We start from the raw sequence: 19,905 nt of genomic DNA on the forward strand, positions 1-19,905 counted from the left end.
GATTTTCATCTGGGAAGGTTTTGGCATCTCATCTGACTTGTGCCTTGCAATATGTGACGAAGGCCCGTCACTGATTACGGACAGCACATGGCACACTCGGTAAAACACTCATCCCCAGCAGTAATAGACACTGGGTCTGAAACAGAGCTGTCTCATATAGAGGCAGCAGCAACCTGCACAGTTGTGCTGATGGTGGAGGATAACATCTTTAACTGGGTCAAGGGTTACGTTACCTAATTACTCATCTTGTGGTAAAGTTTTGGGGTTTATTTAAGTTATTTAATTGGGAAATGGTAAATCCTATAATGAGGTATATGTGTGTATTGTGTGAAATGGAAGATAATTAATTAGCTTTTGGCTGGTCTAGGGGAGGGGCTTAGCAGTTATAAGCCTCGGGTAACCAAGGCTTTGGGTTTTTTTTGTGTTTAGTCTGAGGGTGGCTGTTAACCAGACAGGTGACAATTGCAAGCTGTATATATATTATACTTTTTTTCCAGTTTTTTTCTTGTTTTGATGTGGACGTCCAGGTTTTTGTTTTCCCACTATTTTTGTAAATAAAAGCACCTCAATCTATTTTTGCGACTCAAGCCATCTTGTTATTTTTCTTAGACAGTTGACCCACAGTTTTTGTGACACAATGATAAACGAGTACCATATGATAGCAAAGGACTGCTTTTGCATATTTGCTATTACTGTCCTTTCTGCAGGTAAGTAATCTCATTTATGATACAAGATCTCAAGAGATAATAAAGTGAAAAAATACCAAAACTTGGATGAAGAGTCATCAGATTGAAACTCTTACTAGCTCTTCTTTCAGTTAGTCCTGACGAAGGGTCTCAGCCCGAAATGTCGACTGTACCTCTTCCTAGAGATGCTGCCTGGCCTGCTGCGTTCACCAGCAACTTTGATGTGTGTTGCTTGAATTTCCAGCATCTGCAGAATTCCTTGTGTTTGCGAGATTGAAACATTAATTTGTTTTCTCTTTTTACAGATTAGATTAGATTAGATTCAACTTTATTGTCATTGTGCCGAGTACAGATACAAAGCCAATGAAATACAGTTAGCATCTGGCCTGAGTACTTTGAGTGTTTTTATTTATTTAACCTTCAAATAATGTGTCAATAAAAATTCTTTTCTATTTAAACCAGATATTTTAGTGATTCAATATATAATTTTCTGTTTTGTTTCCTTTTAGGAGAAAGTGTGGCTTAATGTTGATAAAAGTTTGGACTGTATTATTCAGAGGGTAGACAAACTTCTCCAGAAGGAGCGGTTACGTAGTGAGAGCAGTGAAGATGTTTTTCACTGTGATATTACCTCTACCAGCAAGAAAGGTAACCAGGGGCATCGCGCATACTGGATAAATCCAGGGGCCTTAGATGAGAAATGTTCTCAATCTCCACCATCATGTCGTTCTTCCAGTAAGAGAGCTGCGTGTGAGTGAACATTACCATTTGTTCTTCATGCTAACCCTTGGTACGTTCAGTTAAATGATGTTGTCGGAAATAATTAAAAGTAAGCAATCCTGATCTGAAGATAAATAAATGAGACATTCATGCTTGGCATGAATTGTTGATAGCCAGTAGGGTGCCATTTTATTCCAGTTAGAATTTCTGCCAGCAAAACTGCTTTCCTTCAGTTTCTGAACCAAGATTGTTCAAAATAATTCTAGATCAACAAATAGGAATGTCTGTTGCATTCTTGACTTTTCACTTTATCCCTCCTGTTAGCCTCCTACCCACCCCTCCTCAAAGTTCCTACCATGACGGCTAATAAAGAATGCATGGGCTCCTTTCAGAACAAACTGACACCAGATTTGTGTGTTGAATAGCCTTAAACTACAAATTCTGAAACTAAATTCCCTACTCCTTGCCACCCTTAATTAAAGAGTCACACTTTAAAGCAGGGCTTCCCAACCTGGGGTCCACAGACCCCTCAGTTAATAATAGGGGTCCATGGCATTAAAAAAAAAAGGTTGGGAACCCCTGATTTAAAGAGAGTGTTACAGTAATTTATCTCAATATCCTTGCATCAAAGTAATTTTTTTCTTTAGGCTTGATTGACATGAATTTATTTTACAACAAATAAGCAAACTGCACTTTAAAATATGTAATCTGCAAGTGAGCATTTTATAAATTGTTTTTTTGAGACATATTCCAGTAAAACCATTGATAAGATAGTGCTGATCCTGGGACTATAAGGGTAATGTCCATAATCATTTAAAATAAAACTGAGGATATAATTCCACCCATTTGTTTATTCTGAAAGATCCAGATTGATTGGCCTCTTTCACTGAACTTACCAAGGATTAGTTTCCATTTCATATTTTCCTAATTTCATATATTGGTATTTTTAATAGTCTCATCATGCTTTTGGCTTTGCTTGACCTTTCTCAGTCTGCTAACCATCTTTACATTTACTGTTGTTCAATGAGCAACTTCAGCTTGTTCAAGTAGTAATAAACTTAAGATTTGTTTTTGACATCCTGTCATCGAATCCCTGACATGATTTGCTTTATGCTGTGCTCATGCCAGAAGACATTATCTGAAATGAGAAAGTAACATGTTTTAAATTAATAGATCCACTCATATCTCCTGGAATACGGCCCAAGTGTCAGCTCTAATAATTTATATATTGGGTGAAAAGGTAAAACTCTTCCTTTCACCGTAATAACATCTTACCCATTTATGCATCAGTTAAGAGTGTCAGATGCACAAGTACAAAGATTTTTATAACTGTTCCATGTGAGAGCAGATCTTAATTTGTCATCAATCCACCTTTGATTAATTTTTTTTAGGTTAGATTATGGGGACACTCATAATTCTTATACAAAATAAGAATTATACAACTTTCTATTAGATCTTCAGAAATGTCATGCCTTGCTGTCAGGCCTGTTTTCCCTTCTGGATATTTAAAATAGAAATGTAGGTTATGATTGAAATGTGAAATTGAAATATCAACACTACAGCTACCTCTCTGCCCCAAAATTGAATTGCAGAATGTTTTGTGTTCATTCTCGCAGTACTGAAGCACTGATCATTACAAACCACAAATACTAGTTTATCGTTTTTCCTCATACATGACAGTTCTTGGCAAAACTCTTCATAGATAAATGGTGTAATGCAAATGACTTTCATGATTTCAGAATAAACTTGTGCCTGAAACAATGTACACCATCTGTGGTTGTTGACCTCCCTCAAAAGCTATCCCTTTTTTATGTATATAAAATTGTTAGTTTCATTCTCAAAGAGATTCAGCAATAAAATTTCTGGTTTATAGAAACGTGCTTTCAATGCTTACAAAGTCATCTTTCATCTTTGTTTCAAATCTGTGCTTAAAAATATTCTTATCTCATGCCCATAATCTGTGTGTATGTGCCTGTGTGTAACCTTTTAGTACTTGTAAGCAGCAATAGCTTGCATCTGTTTTGAGGGTGGACTGATGCTATGGCAGTCCTGGAATTGGTATAACAGCAAGAAAATAAATTAATAAATCAGTATATTGGTGTGTTCGAAACCAGTTGCGTCTACCTTGCAACAAAAACCTTAAAAAAGCTTTTAAAGTTTTTTAAAGCCACAGTGGTCAGGTTCTTGGCACAGTCTAGCTCTGTAGCTCAGAAGGGAAAAGGGAAGAAGAGGTAAGCTGCAGTGATAGGAGATTCATTGGTAAGGAGAACAGAAAGAAGGTTCTGTGGATGGGAATGAGATTCCAAGATGGTATGTTGCTTCCTGGGTGCCAGGGTCAGGGACATCTCAGATCGAATCCACAGCACTCTTAACTGGAAGGGTGAGCAACTTGATACTCTAGTCCACATTGGTACCAATGGCATGGGAAGGAGGGAGGACGAGGTCCTACATTGTGAGTTTAGGGAGTTAGGTGCTAGGTTAATAAAGAACAGGAGCTCCAGGGTTTAATCTCAAGATTGCTACCCATGCCATGTGCTAGTGAGGCCAGAAATAGGAAGATCATACAGTTTTTAACACATGGCTAAGGAGTTGTTGCAGGAGGGAGAGCTTCATATTTTAGGATCATTGGGCTCCCTTCCAGGGTAGGTGGACCTGTACATTAGAGGCAGTTTGCACTTGGAGGCGGGGAGCAGCAAGTGGGGAGGGTTCAAGCTAGAGCTGCAGAGGAATGGGAGCCAGAACACCAGAACAAGTAGTGAAGTGGGTGTGGAGAAAGATGTTGTTACATACAAAGTCGGGAATCAAAAGGTTGAGCATGGTGGGACATGCTCTGAGCTGCGTATATTGCAATGCAAAGAGTATTGTAGGAAAGGAGGATGAGTTTAAGGCATGAATCAACACATGGAATTATGATATTGTAGCCATTAGTAAGACTTGGTTGCAACAGGGGCAGGACTGGCAGTTCAGTGTTCTGGGATTCCACTGTTTTAGACGTGTCAGAGAAGGATGGGTTAAAGAGGGAGGAATGACATTAATAGTCAGGGAAAATGTCACACCAGTGCTCAAATAGGACAGACTGGAGAGCTTGTCTAGTGAGGCTTTATGGGTAGAACTGAGGTATAAGAAAGATATGATCATGTTAATAGGATTATATTATAGACCACCCAACAGACTGCAGAATTTAGAGGACCAAATTTGTAGAGAAATCGCAGACTATTGCAAGAAATGTATGGTTGTGATAGTATATGTTTTTCAACTTTCCATATTTTGACCGGGAGTCCCATACTGTAAAAGAGCTGAATGGGAAAGAGTTTGTCAAATGCGTTCAGGAAAGTTTCCTTAATCAGTATATAGAAATCTCAACTAGAGAGACTGTGATACTAGATCTCCTGTTTGGGAATGAGGCAGGCAGATTACAGAAGTTTGTGTAGGGGAACACTTTGTATCATAATGCCAATAGTTTCAAAGTAAATATAGCAAAAAGATAGATCTGATATGTGGGTTGAGATTCTAAATTGAAGAAAGGATCCACCAACTGTGGATTGGGGCAGATTGTTTTCTGGCAAAGGTGTACTTAGTAAGTTGGCGGCCTTCATCAGTGAAATTTCAAGAGTACAGAGTTTGTATATTCTTGTCAGAATAAAAGGCAAGGATAACAGGTTTACAAAACCTTTGCTTTCAAGAGATGTTAAGGCCCTGGTTAAGTGAAAAAGAGGTACGTAGCAGGAAAAAGCAGGTAGGAGCAAATGAGATAATTGAGTATATGAAATGCAAGAGAAAACTTAAGGAAATCAGGAGGGCTAAAAAGAAGGCATGGGGTTGCTTTAGCAGGCAAGGTGAAGTAGAATTTAATGATTTCTTCAGATATGTTAAGAGCAAAGTTGATGAACCAGGAAAGTTGACAGAAGCAAATCAGGGAGATGTTGTTTACATGGACTTTAGTCAAGCTTGTGACAAGATCCCACATGAGAGTTTGATCAAGAAGGTTCAGTCACTTGGAGAAGCCACAGAGTGGTAGTAGATGGTTGTCTCTCTGACTGGAGGCCTGTAATTAGAGGTGTGCAACAGGAATTGGTGCTGGGTTTGTTGTTCTAATCTGCATCAACGATCTGGATGATAATGTGGTAAACTGTATAAGAAAATTTGCAGGTGATACCACGTTTGGGGTGTAGAGGATACGAGCACAACTATCATAGCTTGCAGCAGGATCTGGACCAGCAGAAAGAATGGGCTGAAAAATGGCAGATGGAATTTAATGCAGACAAGTGTGAGAGTTGCACTCTGGCAGGACTATTCAAGGCAGATCTTGCACAGTGAGCAGTAGGGCACTGAGGAGTGCGGTAGAACAGAGGAATCTGGGAATAAAGGTCCATAATTCCTTAAAAGTGGTGTCACAGATAGATAGGGTCGTAAAGAAAGTTTTTGGTCCTTCATAAATCAAAGTATTGAGTACAGGAGATGAGTTATGATATTGAAGTTGTATAAGACATTGGTGAGACTAATTCGGAGTATTATGTGCAGTTTTGGTCACCTACCTGCAGGAAAAATGTAAATAAGGTTGAAACAGTACAGAGAAAATTTACAAGGATGTTGCCAGGGCTTGAGGATCTAAGAAAAGATTGAATCGGTTTGGACTTTATTCCCTGGAACAGTTAAAATTGAGGGGAAATTTGATAGAGGTGTACAAAATTATGAGGGGTATAGATAGGGTAAATGCAAGCAGGCTTTTTTCACTGAAGTTGGGTGAGACTACAACTAGAGGTCATGGGTTAAGGGTGAAAGATGGAATGTTTAAGGGGAACATGAGGGGAAACTTCTTCACTCAGAGGATGGTGATAGTGTGGAACGAGCTGTCAGCACAAGTGGTGGATGTGGGTTTGATTTCAACATTTAAGAGAAATTTGGATGGTTACATGGATGGGAGTGGTATGGAGGGCTATAGTCTGGGTGCAGATCGATGGAACTAGACAGATTAATGGTTCAGCAAGGACTAGCTCTGCCAAGGATCTGTTTCTGTGCTGTAGTATTCTATGACTCTAAATGAATCCATTTAAAATTGGTTTTAATTTCAGCAAAATGAGAGACAGTGATGATGATTACTTTGCAGTTACCTCAAATTAAATGTGCTTTATGGATTGATGTAGCCCAGTTTAAGCATATGCAAAAAAAAAATGCATTTCCTTTGCTGATATTAATTCCCTGTGACTCCATATTATCTCCACCCAGGGTTTTGTTATATTTGTGGCTTACTATATACAATCCTCGTGGAAATTGTTCTATACTATGTTCGATTTAAGTTCTGGAGTGCTGAGATTCATTTGAAATTGGCACTCTCGTTTTCACTTGATATGAAAAACAGCTTTAAAGGGCAACTCTTATCCTTTGCATTGACTAGCGCATGCTATGTGATTAGGCTGCTGCCTTTGGTACTTGCTTCCACATCTGGGCATTTTAATTTTTAAAAGATTGTTATAAGAGTTAGTGTTTACTTCAATGTATTACATCCAAAGATGACATACTTGCTGGAGCCTGGAATTATTAAAATAATTTATTTCCTAACCAACCATGAGTAGACATGGGTAGCTATACTTCCTATTGTTTCATTATTTGACAAAGAATCTACTTAATGTTCTTCCCAGATATGAAAAAAATTTAAAAATCGGTGCAATTAAATTATAATTTCCTGGATCACTTGAGACATTTTCTAAAATTTTCTAAATAGTGAAGAAGAGATCAAACTTTATCTTTCTCTATCCTATATTTCTGGAGTCTTTTCATATATTTATACTTTAGTTGGTGAGGAAATTAATGCAACAGTTCTGCTCCCAATCTTCTTGATGAATTAGTATGGAACAAGTGATTATGCCTCTGTAGCTTCCAACGGTTATGACCAAATTCAAAGCTAGGGTCTGGAAGTTTGCATGCTCTCCCTGTGACTAAATGGGATTAATGGATAGAGTCAACAATGTCCAGTAATATTTCCTTTATAATATAGGTACATAATATGCACAACAGGTTAAGATATTACCTACAGTTTTTAAATCAAACATTGAACTGCTTTCCATTTCCACACTGTGCACTACTAATTGTAATGAAACTTCAATAAATTTCCTTTGACATGCATTTAAAATATTTGTATTGATGTAGCAGTAATTTTCATTGCAGGATTTTGATGTTATGTTGCCCAGTTTGGAGGTTTGTTAATGTCAATTGGATATACTTTGAAAAGGCAACCTCAGATACAATTTGTGTGGAAAATGCCCAGGTGTAGTCAGTGTTGCACCAAAATGCTCTTGCTCTCTGAACCTGTTTGCTTGCTCCTTTGTCAGTGCTGAGTGCCAAATACCTCATGGTAAAATACTTCCAAAGAAAAGCAAGTAGGTCTGCTTGTTAGTAGAAAAAGTGCTGCTTCTAATCATGCATGTGCACCTCCATTTTCTGTGCAGATTGCCACTCCACTGCAGAGGAGCCCTCTGAAGGTATGTGTGTTTTCCACACCTGTTCACCAGCCAGTTTCTGCTTTTTTCATATCTAACCTGAGTTGCATTAAATGCATTATGTTTTGCGCATAGATGCTTCAGCTTTGAATAGCTGACCTCTGAATTTGTATTTGTTATTTCTGGAACATCAAGCTGTATTTAATCACAACTTCTGTTCCATTTTTAGAAAATTTCATTGAATGTAATCTCTTTATTCTTATCCATTTTTTTGAATTTCAGTTAATTGTCGACAAATCTCTGCAAATCAGAATTTTAGAGAAGTATGAAAGCTGAAATCAAATTTTCTTTGTTAACTTAGCTGTGGATGGGAAGAAGAAGCATTTCTATTCCCCGTGGAGGGATCACTGAGGAGTGTAGCCTATTACTTAAAAGCAGAAAATGGTGAATAAACACATGTTCAACAGAGTTAATGTATCAGATTATGGGTTTCTCAATGGAAGCCCATCCTGCAAAGTGTTTCTCAAATCCTGAAATGTTTGTTACAGGTGTCTACCCTCGTATTTTTGTTTATTTTTAGTCTATTGGCTACAGTAGGTAACTAATAATCAACTGCTATGAGTAGGAATCACCTCATGGCAAGTTATGTAATTGGCACCAATAGCTTTAGTGTTTTGTGGGTGCACACCAGCTAACTAGCTCTTACTTTATTTAAAAATAATAAATGAATGATTAAAAGCCTTTAAGAGATGGAACATGCCATTTCTACTTGATCTGGCTCATGCTAGTTCCACAATATGTGGTTGAATCATAATGCTGTTAATTGTGTAAGTGTATAACTCTCACACCATGGTCAATGTGTCTGAGATTCATAGCACTTTAATAGGTTATTTCTTTCCCCATATTTATTGCACTGTCCATGACTGATCTGTGATCTAAGGCTCTTTACCCTTTAGTGTATTTGTTTAATAAAAAGCCATCAATCTCAGATTTAAAATTAACAGAATGGAAAAGATTTCAACTTGAGTCTTTGTGTATAGATATAGTTTCCAATTTTACTCCTGAATGACCTGGCTCTGTAATTTAGGACTATACACCAGGGTCCTAGACTCCCTGACTATTAGAAATAAACATTCTCCACCTACTTTATTAGGTGTTATTGGTGGTTTCTGTTTGTAATTTGGTTTGATCAATAATTATTGATCAAGCTAATCCTTAATTGTTATGTTCTCAGGAATTTAAAATGTTAATTAGACTTACTCTATTTATAATTTTGCATCACTTCAATCTATAGTGTTTATAACATCTCTCTTTGTCTCATCAGAAAACTTAGGAGTATAACATCCTGTACAAAGGTCCAAGTTATTTATAAACCCTGTAAATGGGTTCAGTCCTTGCATATTCTGGCTATGTATCACTTGACAAAACCCATCAATTTGAATACCTTCCATTAGCTCTTTCTGTTTTCTAATGCTGAACTCATTTCCTGTTAATAATTGTCAAAGGAAATGTGGAGACTACCTTTCTTAAAAAAAATATATTTTTTGGGTACCTAAAGAACAATAGGGAAAGATGTTCCTTGCAGGCAGCTGATTTTAAGTAATGATATTTCATGATTTTTTTTTAGTATAAACGTGTCAAGTTACAACGATGCAAATGCTTTCTTTAAGATGGCTGGAAATAAGCTTATAAGAAATCCCTTAAAATGGTATAATATTAACTTTTAGTGCATAAGCAACTCATGCCTGCAGGTTATTTTGTTATATACAGTTTTAGTAAGTGTTAGTTTAAAAAGACAGTAATGTTGTTGGCATTATCAAAGAAAATGATATTTTTGCCGTTGGAGTTAAAAATTTCAAAGTATTTAAAGTTATTTGTGAATTTGCTAACGTACTGTTGTACATTCAGAACTTGAAATGACAATAATGGACAACAGCACCACAAGCAATTTGAGCTCCCAAGATGAGACCCAAGAATGTTGCTATTTAAGTTATGAAGTACTTTTTTAAAATATGTTTTAAGCCATAGCTTAAGTATCTCCCCGCACTATTGAAATGAAGCATTGCAGAAAGCCAGATTTAATGTCTATAATTAAATATTATTCATTTTCAAAGAAGGGAAAAGCATGTGACCTTTAAGAGCTGACTGGAGTTGAAAATGAATGTACTAACCAATGAATATACATGTGAAGCAAAGCAGAATCTCACATGACTTCCCACTTATAAATGCTAAAGTACACTACCTTACAAAGTTTTACAGAAAGACAATTCACAAAATACAGAAAGAACTAGAAAGTGCATTTCCCCCTGATAAGCAGTGAAATTGTGCAGTCAATTCGATCCGTTTGTCCCTTTATTTTGGGCTTTCGACATGGTTGGTTGATAACTGTCTTAAAGTTGATTCTATGCATTTCTTTAATGAAATTCCTGTTTGATAGGTGAGTGGAGTGAAGCACTTTATCCTTTGCTGACGACACTCACGGAATGCGTAGCCATGATGAGTGACAAAGCAAAGAAAGCAATGGTCTTTCTCCTGATGCAAGATAGTGCCCCTACTATAGCAATGGACCTGACCATCCAGCACCGCAGAGATGTGGTCTTTTGTCAGACTGTAAGTTTGTGTGCAACGCAACTTCTTTTCTTTTATGATTAATCCAAAATGCTTTGCTCTACTCTAACTTGTCAAAATATATGTTCTGCCATCTGAGACTAACGAGCTCCTTCCAAAAAATGCTGCAAAATAACCAGTTATAGTGGACTGCACTGAGACCCAGTATGATCTCAAAATTAACTCCATTGTTATCATCTTGAAAAGAATGCACAGTAATTGTGGCCACCTTCTGGCATTTAAAAGTGAAAGTCAAGTTTATTGTCAAATAGACAAGTACATGTATGCACAGGTGCAAAGAAAAACTTACTTGCAAAAGGCACATAGCACCATATGAGATGTATGTGTGTGGGACAGTCACAAATTATCGCAAGTGTGTTTCTTCTGTGCTCTCAAATTACTTTATTTATGTAGCAGCACAAAGCGGTAACAAGCCCCTCTGCCCAACAAGCTTGTGCCACCCAATTACACCTATGTGGTCAATTATCTTACTGACCTGTACGCTTTTGGAATATGGGGAGGAAAGCAGAGCACCCAGTGAAATCCATGGGGAGAACACACAAACTCCTTACAATGACGGAAAATTGAATCCAGGTTGTTGACGCTGTAAAGCATATGCTAACCACTACACTACTGTGATTCACCATCTCGTGATGTAATTGATGTTGCGGACTAAGTGAGATGCTTCAGTATTTCAAACAAGTACCAGCCCTTTCAAAGAGCTTCCCAGTTGTCTATTTTTCCATTGAAATAGGTCATTTTTTTCTCTTTTTGAAGTCTATTGGATTTGTATTTGTGACCTATCAGATTCTGCCTGTAAAGCCTAGTCACTTGTGTTTCAAAATATTTTCCCTAACGTCTCCTGATTCTTCTGCTAGTCACCTTGATTCTGTAGACGTTGGTTTATCACCTTCGATCAATAGAAATAAAATATTAACTAAATCTTTCAGGATTTCATGTCCTTATGACAATTATTTTCTTAGTCTGAGTCAGGGAACAACGCTCAACTTCCTGTATGCAAATATTTTGGGTGTTTTATACTCATTTATTGTTTTAGTTCATTTTTTATTAACCCAATACCTGTATCATTGCCCAGACAAGAACTGGTTTCCATAGCATTCCTGTAAATATTAGTCCTTTCCAATGTGGTTGTGGCTCAGATTTTTCACTCTTTAGGAATCATTTTCACCATTGTAATTCGTTTAAAAAAAACAAAGTCGTACTTCTTTTGGGCAATTTTACATGTGATATTTTTGATATTTTCTTGCTAAAACACCAAGTGCTTGAGTAAGGGTCATTTTAGTCAAACTTGTTGATTTTCTTTCAACAAAAAATAGTGCTAAAGAAATAAGCTAGGAAGAGGAAAACAGAAAGTATTATTGAAGACCTCAAAAGCAAAGTCCCATGTTAAATAATATTATCTGATGATGTTCATGATTTCATTAGATATCCATTTTTTTCCTTATACACTCTAGCTAACAGCCCTTATCTGTGGATTTATCATTAAACTAAGAAACTGCCTCCGTGATGATGGATTTTTGCGCCAGCTGTACACCATTGGCTTGTTGGCACAATTCGAAGGGCTTCTAAGCACATACGGTAATGATATTCATAAAACTTTTCTGCTGCAATGCCGCTTTCCATGTTTGACGTATTCTAAACACCATTGGAAATATTCATAATACTGGTTTCTTGCTTTCTTTTGCATTGGGATTAAAAACCAGATACAGTGGCAACAATGGTATGCATTTTCATAAAGTATGGTCCTGGGACCTTTGTTCCTGAAATATTATCATCATTGTATAAGTAGTGATCCACATAACTCAATGTTTAGTACATCCCTTTAGTTCTTTAACTACAGTTGCAAGAAAAGTTTGTGAACCCTTTGTAATTACCTGGTTTTCTGCATTAATTACTCATAAGATGCGGTCTGATCTTCGTGTAAGTCACAATAATAGACTAACACAATCTGCCTAAACTAATAACACAAAATAATTGTACTTATTGTCAAAACTGAGTACACCATTTAAACAATCACAGTCTAGATTAAAAAAATATGTGAATCTTTTGGGTAATGCCTTCTACAAAAGCTATTTGGAGTCAGGTGTTCCAATCAATGAGATGAGATTGGAGGTATGGGTTGTAGAGGTGGCCTGCCAAATAAAAAAAGATGCACTAAGTCAGGTTACTGACAGAACCTGCTCTTCTTGAGAATGATCTGTTTATGTGCACCATGCTTCAATCAAAATAACTTTCAGAGTTCCTTAGAAGAAGAATTGTAGTGATGCATGAAGCTGGAAAAGGCTACAAAAGTTTTTCAAAGACCTGAACGTTCATCAGTCCACTGTTAGAGAAATTGTCTACAAATGGAGGAAGTTTGGTACTGTTGCTACTCTCCCTGGAAGTGGGCATCCTGCAAAGATCACACCAAGAGCACAACATGCAATGCTGAAGGAGGTGAAAAAGAACCCAAGGGAACAGCAAAAGACCTGCAGAAATCTCAGGAACTTGCTAAAGTCTTGGGTCATGTGTTTGTTATTAGAAAAACATTGAACAATAGTGATGTTCATGGAAGGAGGCTACGGAGGAAACAACTTCTTTTCAAAAAAAAACATTGCTGCACGTCTCAAGTTTGCAAAAGATCCTTTGGATGTTCCACGATGCTCCTGGCACAATGTTCTGTGGACAGATGAGACAAAAGTTGAACTTTTAGGCAGAAATGCATACTGCTATGTTTGGAGGAAAAAGGGCACTACACACCAATACCAAGACCTCATCACAACTGTGAAGCAGACTGGAAAGAGCGTTGTGGTTTGGAGCTGCTTTGCTGCCTCAGGGTCTAGACAGCTTGCAGTCATTGAGGGAGCAATGAATTCAAAATTGTATCAAGATACTTTACAGGAGAATGTCAGGGTAGCGGTCTGTCACCTAATGCTTAATAGAAGATAGATGATGCAACAAGACAATGATCCAAAACACAAGAGTAAATCAACAACAGAATGTTTTAAATAAGAAAATTTTTGTTTTGGAATGGCTAGGTCAGAGTCCAGACCTTAATGCAATTGAGATGCTGTGGTATGACCTGAAGAGGGCTGTTCATGCAAGGTATCTCAGAAATATTGATGAACTGAAACAATTTTGTATGGAAGAATGGTCTAAAATTCCTCCTCACTGTTGTGTGTTTGATCAGCAGCTACAGGAAATGCTTGGTGGAGGTTACAGTAGACAATAGGTGAAGGAGTAGGCCATTCGGCCCTTCGAGCCAGCACCGCCATTCACTGCCATTCACTGTGATCATGGCTGATCATCCACTATCAGTATCCAGTTCCTGCCTTATCCCCATAACCTTTGATTCCACTAACTTTAAGAGCTCTATCCATCTCTTTTTTGAAAGCATCCAGGGACTTGGCCTCCACAGCCTTCTGGGACAGAGCATTCCATATATCCACCACTCTCTGGGTGAAAAAGTTCTTCCTCAACTCCGTTCTAAATGGCCTACCCCTAATTCTTAAACTGTGGCCTCTGGTTCTGGACTCACCCATCAGCGGGAACATGCTTCCTGCCTGCAGCGTGTCCAATCCCTTAATAATCTTATATGTTTCAATAAGATCCCCTCTCGGCCTTCTAAATTCTTGTGTATACAAACCCAGTCGCTCCAATCTTTCGACATATGACAGTCCCGCCATCCCAGGAATTAACCTTGTGAACCTACGCTGCACTCCCTCAATAGCAAGAATGTCCTTACTGCGGCTAAAGGAGGTTCTACCAGTTATTAAATACAAGAGTTCACATATTTATTCTAGCCTGGACTGTGAATGCTTTAATGAGCATTCTGCTGGTGATGCTTCACTACCAGATGAACTCAATGCCTTCTATGCATGCTTTGAAAGCGAGAACACAACTACAGCTGTGAAGATCCCTGCTGCACCTGAGGACCCTGTGATCTCTGTCTCAGAGGCTGATGTTAGACTGTCTCTAAAGAGAGTGAATCCTTGCAAGGCAGAAGGTCCCAATGGAGTACCAGGTAAGGCTCTGAAAACCTGTGCCAACCAACTAGCGGAGTAGTCAAGGTCATTTTCAACCTCTCACTGCTACGGGCAGAAGTTCCCACTTGCTACAAAAAAGCAACAATTATACCAGTGCCTAAGAAGAATAATGTGGGCTGCCTTAATGACTATCGCCCGGTATCACTCACATCGACAGTGATGAAATGCTTTGAGAAGTTGGTCATGACTAGACTGAACTCCTACCTCAGCAAGGACCTGGACTCATTGCAATTTGCCTATCACCACAATAGGTCAACAGCAGACGCAATCTCAATGGCTCTCCACATGGCTTTAGACCATCTAGACAACACAAACACCTATGTCAGGATGCTGTTCATCGACTATAGCTCAGCATTTAATACTACCTTTCCCACAATCCTGATTGAGAAGTTGCAGAACGTGGGCCTCTGTACTTCCCTCTGTAATTGGATCCTTGACTTCCTAACCGGAAGATCACAGTCTGTGCGGATTGGTGATAACATATCTTCCTTGCTGACGATCAACACTGGTGCACCTCAGGGGTGTGTGCTTAGCCCATGTACCATCAGGTAGGAGATACAGAAGCCTGAAGGTACACACTCAGTGATTCAGGAACAGCTTCTTCCCCTCTGCCATCCAATTCCTAAATGGATGTTGAAGTTTTGGGCACTACCTCACCTTTTTTTAATATATAATATTTCTGTTTTTGCAGAGTTTTAAAATCTATTCAATATACGTGATTGATTTACTTGTTTATTTATTGTTATGTTTTATTTTATTTATTATTTTTTTCTCTCTCTGCTAGATTATGTATTACATTGAACTGCTGCTAAGTTAACAAATTTCACGTCATGTGCCGGTGATAATAAGCCTGATTCTGAATCTGATATGTTCAACAGAGACATGAGAAGTATAATTGTTTGTGTTAGTTTAGGCAGATGGTGTTTATTGTGACTTGGATGAAGATCAGATCACACTTTATGAGTAAGTAATGCAAAAAAGCAGGTAATCGTACAAGATTCACAAGTTTTTTCTTGCCACTGTAGATCTCAATAATAGTTTATGCAATTTTTTTTTAAAGAGTTGAATATGGGCTAAACTTATAGCAAAAGGCACTTCAGAAGTCAATTAGCAAGCTTGTATCTATCCATGTAAGTAATCACATTTTACTGCTTTACACTGTATTCGTCCTCTGGCATCACATGTCGATTTTGTTCAGGTTTCAAGTAATCCAGAAGCTTTTGTGTCCCACAATAGTTTCAATTTCCATTTTCATGCCTGTAATCTTTCTCTTTGCACCTACAATATATGATTCTGCTACAAATATAATGGGTGTTAGGGTTATGGCATATTATGAGAATTTAGTGAACTTTTACAACTGCTTCCCTTTGCCACTTTGAGACTATTTAGTAAAAAAAGGAAAAAATGTTTCTTTGACTGCGGTGATGTTTTTTCCTCTCTAAAGTTGGAAAGTTACAGAAGTTGACCTAAGAACCATTATTAATAAACATGTAACTTGTGTAGGGGAAGAACTTGCTATGCTTGAAGATATGAGTACAGGAATTTCAGATTTGCGGAATGTGACGTTTAAGGTAATCCAGGCCATATCTGCTTCGTCAGTTGACATGCTGCCAGTCATTACTGGAAATAGGTGAGTAGGCTGGATTTTTTTTTTGTAACAGCTTATGTCCAACAAATTTGATTAGTATAGGGAGACATCGTTCATCACTTGACATGGTGAGCCAGAATTCTCTACAAGTTTAACAGCAGCAGGTATTAAGTTAAAACACTTATCTGCATCAGTGAACTCTATGCTGAGGGCAAGAAGACTAACATTAATTATGAGTTTTATACTATAGAAAGCAATATAATGGTTGGTATCACGTACCCTACCCAAAGCCTAATGAATGGTTGAAATTCTGTCTGCAGCCCAGATGATTATTGAAGGAAAAAGTCATACAACTTGGAAGCAGACTCAAATACACACTAACAATAAGCTACCTCTTTACACCAATCCTGTGTTAATCCTCATTTATTCTTGCTACATTTCATGAAATCCCCCCAAATTCTACTACTTGTACATTAGGTACTATTTACACTGGCTGCTTAACCAACCAGCTTGCATGTCTTTGGGAACTGGGAGGAAGCTAGAGCACCTCCAGGAAACCCAGTCGGAAAGCTGGAGAAAGTGTAAGCTGCACAAGGCATGATCCAGGTCAGGATTGAACCTGCGTCTCTGCTGATATGAGGTAACAGCTCTACTAGCTGCACAACTGAACTGGCTGATGTGTAACTCTATAACACATCTGTTGCTGCTGAATACAATCTGGCACTAATAATGGCCCAACCTTCCCTCGCAACAGAAGTAGAGAATAATATGACAAATTGTACTGGATCTAATCTGCCACCCAGACTCCACCTGGAGTTCAGCAATGGAATATCTACTCAATGGCCACTTCATTAGGTATATATACGCTGGCTGGGCCATGTACACCACATGTCAGACGGGAGGATCCTGAAAGACCTGCTATACGGGGAACTGGCCTCCGGCAAGAGAGCACAAGGGTGGCCCCATCTTCGTTTCAAAGATGTTTGCAAGAGAGACATGAAGTCACTGAAAATGAACGTCGAGAGGTGGGAGGACATCGCAAGCGGTCGCTCTCACTGGAGGCTGGAACTACGCAGAGGTCTAATAAGAGGAGAAGAGAAGCTGAGGCTTGCTGCTAAAGAAAAACACACTCGTCGGAAAAACAGCACCAAGACAACACCGAAGGACAGCGCCTTCAAGTGCAGTCGCTGCAGCTGAGATTGTCACTCCCGTGTGGGCTCTACAGCCACAACAGACGCTGCTCTAAGACAGACTGAAGCAAGATTTTCCAGGCGCAGATCCATGGTCTCGCGAGACTAACGGATGCCACCAGGTGCTCGTTAATGCAGATATCTAATCTGTCAGTCATGTGGTAGCAACTCAATACAGAAAAGCACGCAGACATGGTCAAAGGGATCAATTTTTGTTAATGGGAAAGAAATATGATTTAAGTGACATTTAGCTAATAGTGACATCTGTTGCTCAAGAAATTTGCAATCCAGGTAAATCTGATACTTGCTTTCAATGCAAATGTTTGAATCATTGGCAGCTTCCCATGGAATCCCTGCCACAGCCAGTCCGATCCCCAGTGGAAATACACAGCTAGCCAAGCAGCATTTTGAGAGTGAAAGATAGTGAATAATTGTGACTGATGCATATATATTAGTAGTGATATGCATGGACATCCCTTCAGAACTGAAATAAGGAGGAATTTCTTTAGCCAGAACTGGTGAATCTGTGGAATGCATTGCCAGAGACAGCTGTGGAGGCCAAGTCATTGGGTACATTTAAAGAAGAGGTTCTTAGGTCCTTAATTAGTAAGGGCATCAAAGGTTACGGGGAGGAGAATAGGGTTGAGAGGGGTAATATATCAGCATGATGGAATGGCAGAGGAAATTTCATGGCCAAATAACCTGATTTTGCTCCTATGTCTTATAGTCTAGCAGAAAAAGTGGGAAAGTGGAGAGAGAAGGAAAAGAGAAAATGTAAGGTCTGAGACAAGGACAGCAAAGAGATTAAATGGTAAAAAGCATTATGGTACAGCATAAAACTGTGGTGGAGTCTGTGGTGGCCAGTGCTATCATGTTTGCTGTTGTGTGCTGGGGCAGCAGGCTGAGGATGGCAGACACCAACAGAATCAACAAACTCATTTGTAAGGCCAGTGATGTTGTGGGGATGGAACCGGACTCTCTGACGGTGGTGTCTGAAAAGAGGATGCTGTCTAAGTTGCATGCCATCTTGGACAATGTCTCCCATCCACTACATAATGTACTGGGTGGGCACAGGAGTGTATTCAGCCACAGACTCATTCCACCGAGATGCAGCACTGAGTGTCATAGAAAGTCATTCCTGCCTGTGGCCATCAAACTTTACAACTCCTCCCTTGGAGGGTCAGACACCCTGAGCTAATAGGCTGGTCCTGGACTTATTTTATAATTTACATACTACTATTTAACTATTTATGGTTCTATTACTATTTATTATTTATGGAGCAACTGTAATGAAAACCAATTTCCCCCGGGATTAATAAGGTATGACTATAACTATGACTAAAACAGAAGGAGACGGAAAGAATAGAAATGATAAATAGCCCTAAAGTAATTTTTATAGGCACAGTAAAATCTGCAAACAGCTGCTGCTTGAATAAGTGGAGCAGAGATTATCATCTGAATTTCATGTTCAATGGGAAGGCTATAAAGCAGCTGAATAAAAAATAGTGATGTCGTTTGAGATTGCCAGTGGTCAGGAGTTTAAATTTTTGTCACAGCACATTACGTATTTAGCGCTACTGTGCAAGCTTTCACTTCTGTTTTTGTTGCTGTTCATGACACCAGCGTTACCATATTTAAAATTTCAACTACTAATATATTTGTTAGTCATTTCTAGTCAATGATTATGACCTGAAAGGTCTTATGGGTTTTGCAGGCAAATAAATTTGCATTCTCCTTTTCAGAGATGGGTTTAATGTGCGAATTCCATTGCCAGGAGTGATGTTTGATGCCTTACCTCGGGAAATACAAAGTGGGATGTTACTTCGAGTGCAGCCAGTGCTATTTAATGTGGGGATCAATGAGCAACAAACACTTGCTGAAAAGTAAGTATTACCACAAAACTTGGAACAGCGTAATAAATCCCAATCTACCAAAACTCTAATGTAAGAGCAGAAGAAGCTTGTTATATTGGTTAGTACTTTTGGAAATATATCATTCTGTCAACATATAATCTATTTTTAAAACTTTTCAGGACAATAGAGCTAATGAACATTTAATTTGAATTGTAATCATCAAGTTACGCTTTTACTTTCAGGTTTCTGAAAACTTATCAAATAGTCCTATGTCTTGCTAAATAAATATCAAGTGTGTGAGTTAATTCAATAAAGTAGTTATACTCCTAGAAATATCTCAGTTTATAATAAACACAGAAGTCGTCTAAGTAAAGGAATCAAAATCAGGTTTAATACCACTGGCATACAGTGGCATGCAAAAGTTTTGGCACCCCTGGTCAAAATTTCTGTTACTGTGAATAGTTAAGTGAGTAGAAGATGAACTGATCTCCAAAAGTCATAAAGTTAAAGATGAAACATTCATTTCAATATTTAAAGCAAGATTAGTGTATTATTTTTGTTTTGTACAAATTTAGAGTGAAAAAAGGAAAGGAGCACCATGCAAAAGTTTGGGCACCCCAAGAGATTTGAGCTCTCATGTAACTTTTCCCAATGTCTCAGACCTTAATTAGCTCATTAGGGCTATGGCTTGTTCACAGTCATCCTTAGGAAAAGCCAAGTGATGCAAATTTCAAAGCTTTATAAATACCTTGACTCCTCAAACCTTGTCCCAACAATC

General features: G+C 38.4%; 1 protein-coding gene across 6 annotated transcripts in view; it reads left to right on the forward strand.

Annotated features, from left to right (window-relative positions):
• Positions 1-19,905, forward strand: part of LOC134349723 (inositol polyphosphate-4-phosphatase type I A) — a 271,499-nt gene that overhangs the window by 213,479 nt on the left and 38,115 nt on the right. For 3 of the 6 annotated variants that reach the window (XM_063054477.1, XM_063054479.1, XM_063054478.1), the window contains 6 exons: positions 1,196-1,436; positions 7,853-7,885; positions 10,281-10,453; positions 11,926-12,049; positions 16,000-16,126; positions 19,017-19,157. In XM_063054477.1, the coding sequence (XP_062910547.1) occupies positions 1,196-1,436; positions 7,853-7,885; positions 10,281-10,453; positions 11,926-12,049; positions 16,000-16,126; positions 19,017-19,157 (839 nt within the window). The remainder of the gene's footprint in view (positions 1-1,195; positions 1,437-7,852; positions 7,886-10,280; positions 10,454-11,925; positions 12,050-15,999; positions 16,127-19,016; positions 19,158-19,905) is intronic. The other 3 variants (XM_063054481.1, XM_063054482.1, XM_063054480.1) reach the window with 2 other exon arrangements.

This window comes from Mobula hypostoma, chromosome 7 (genome assembly GCF_963921235.1).
Source record: "Mobula hypostoma chromosome 7, sMobHyp1.1, whole genome shotgun sequence".
Classification (NCBI taxonomy): Eukaryota; Metazoa; Chordata; class Chondrichthyes; order Myliobatiformes; family Myliobatidae; genus Mobula; species Mobula hypostoma.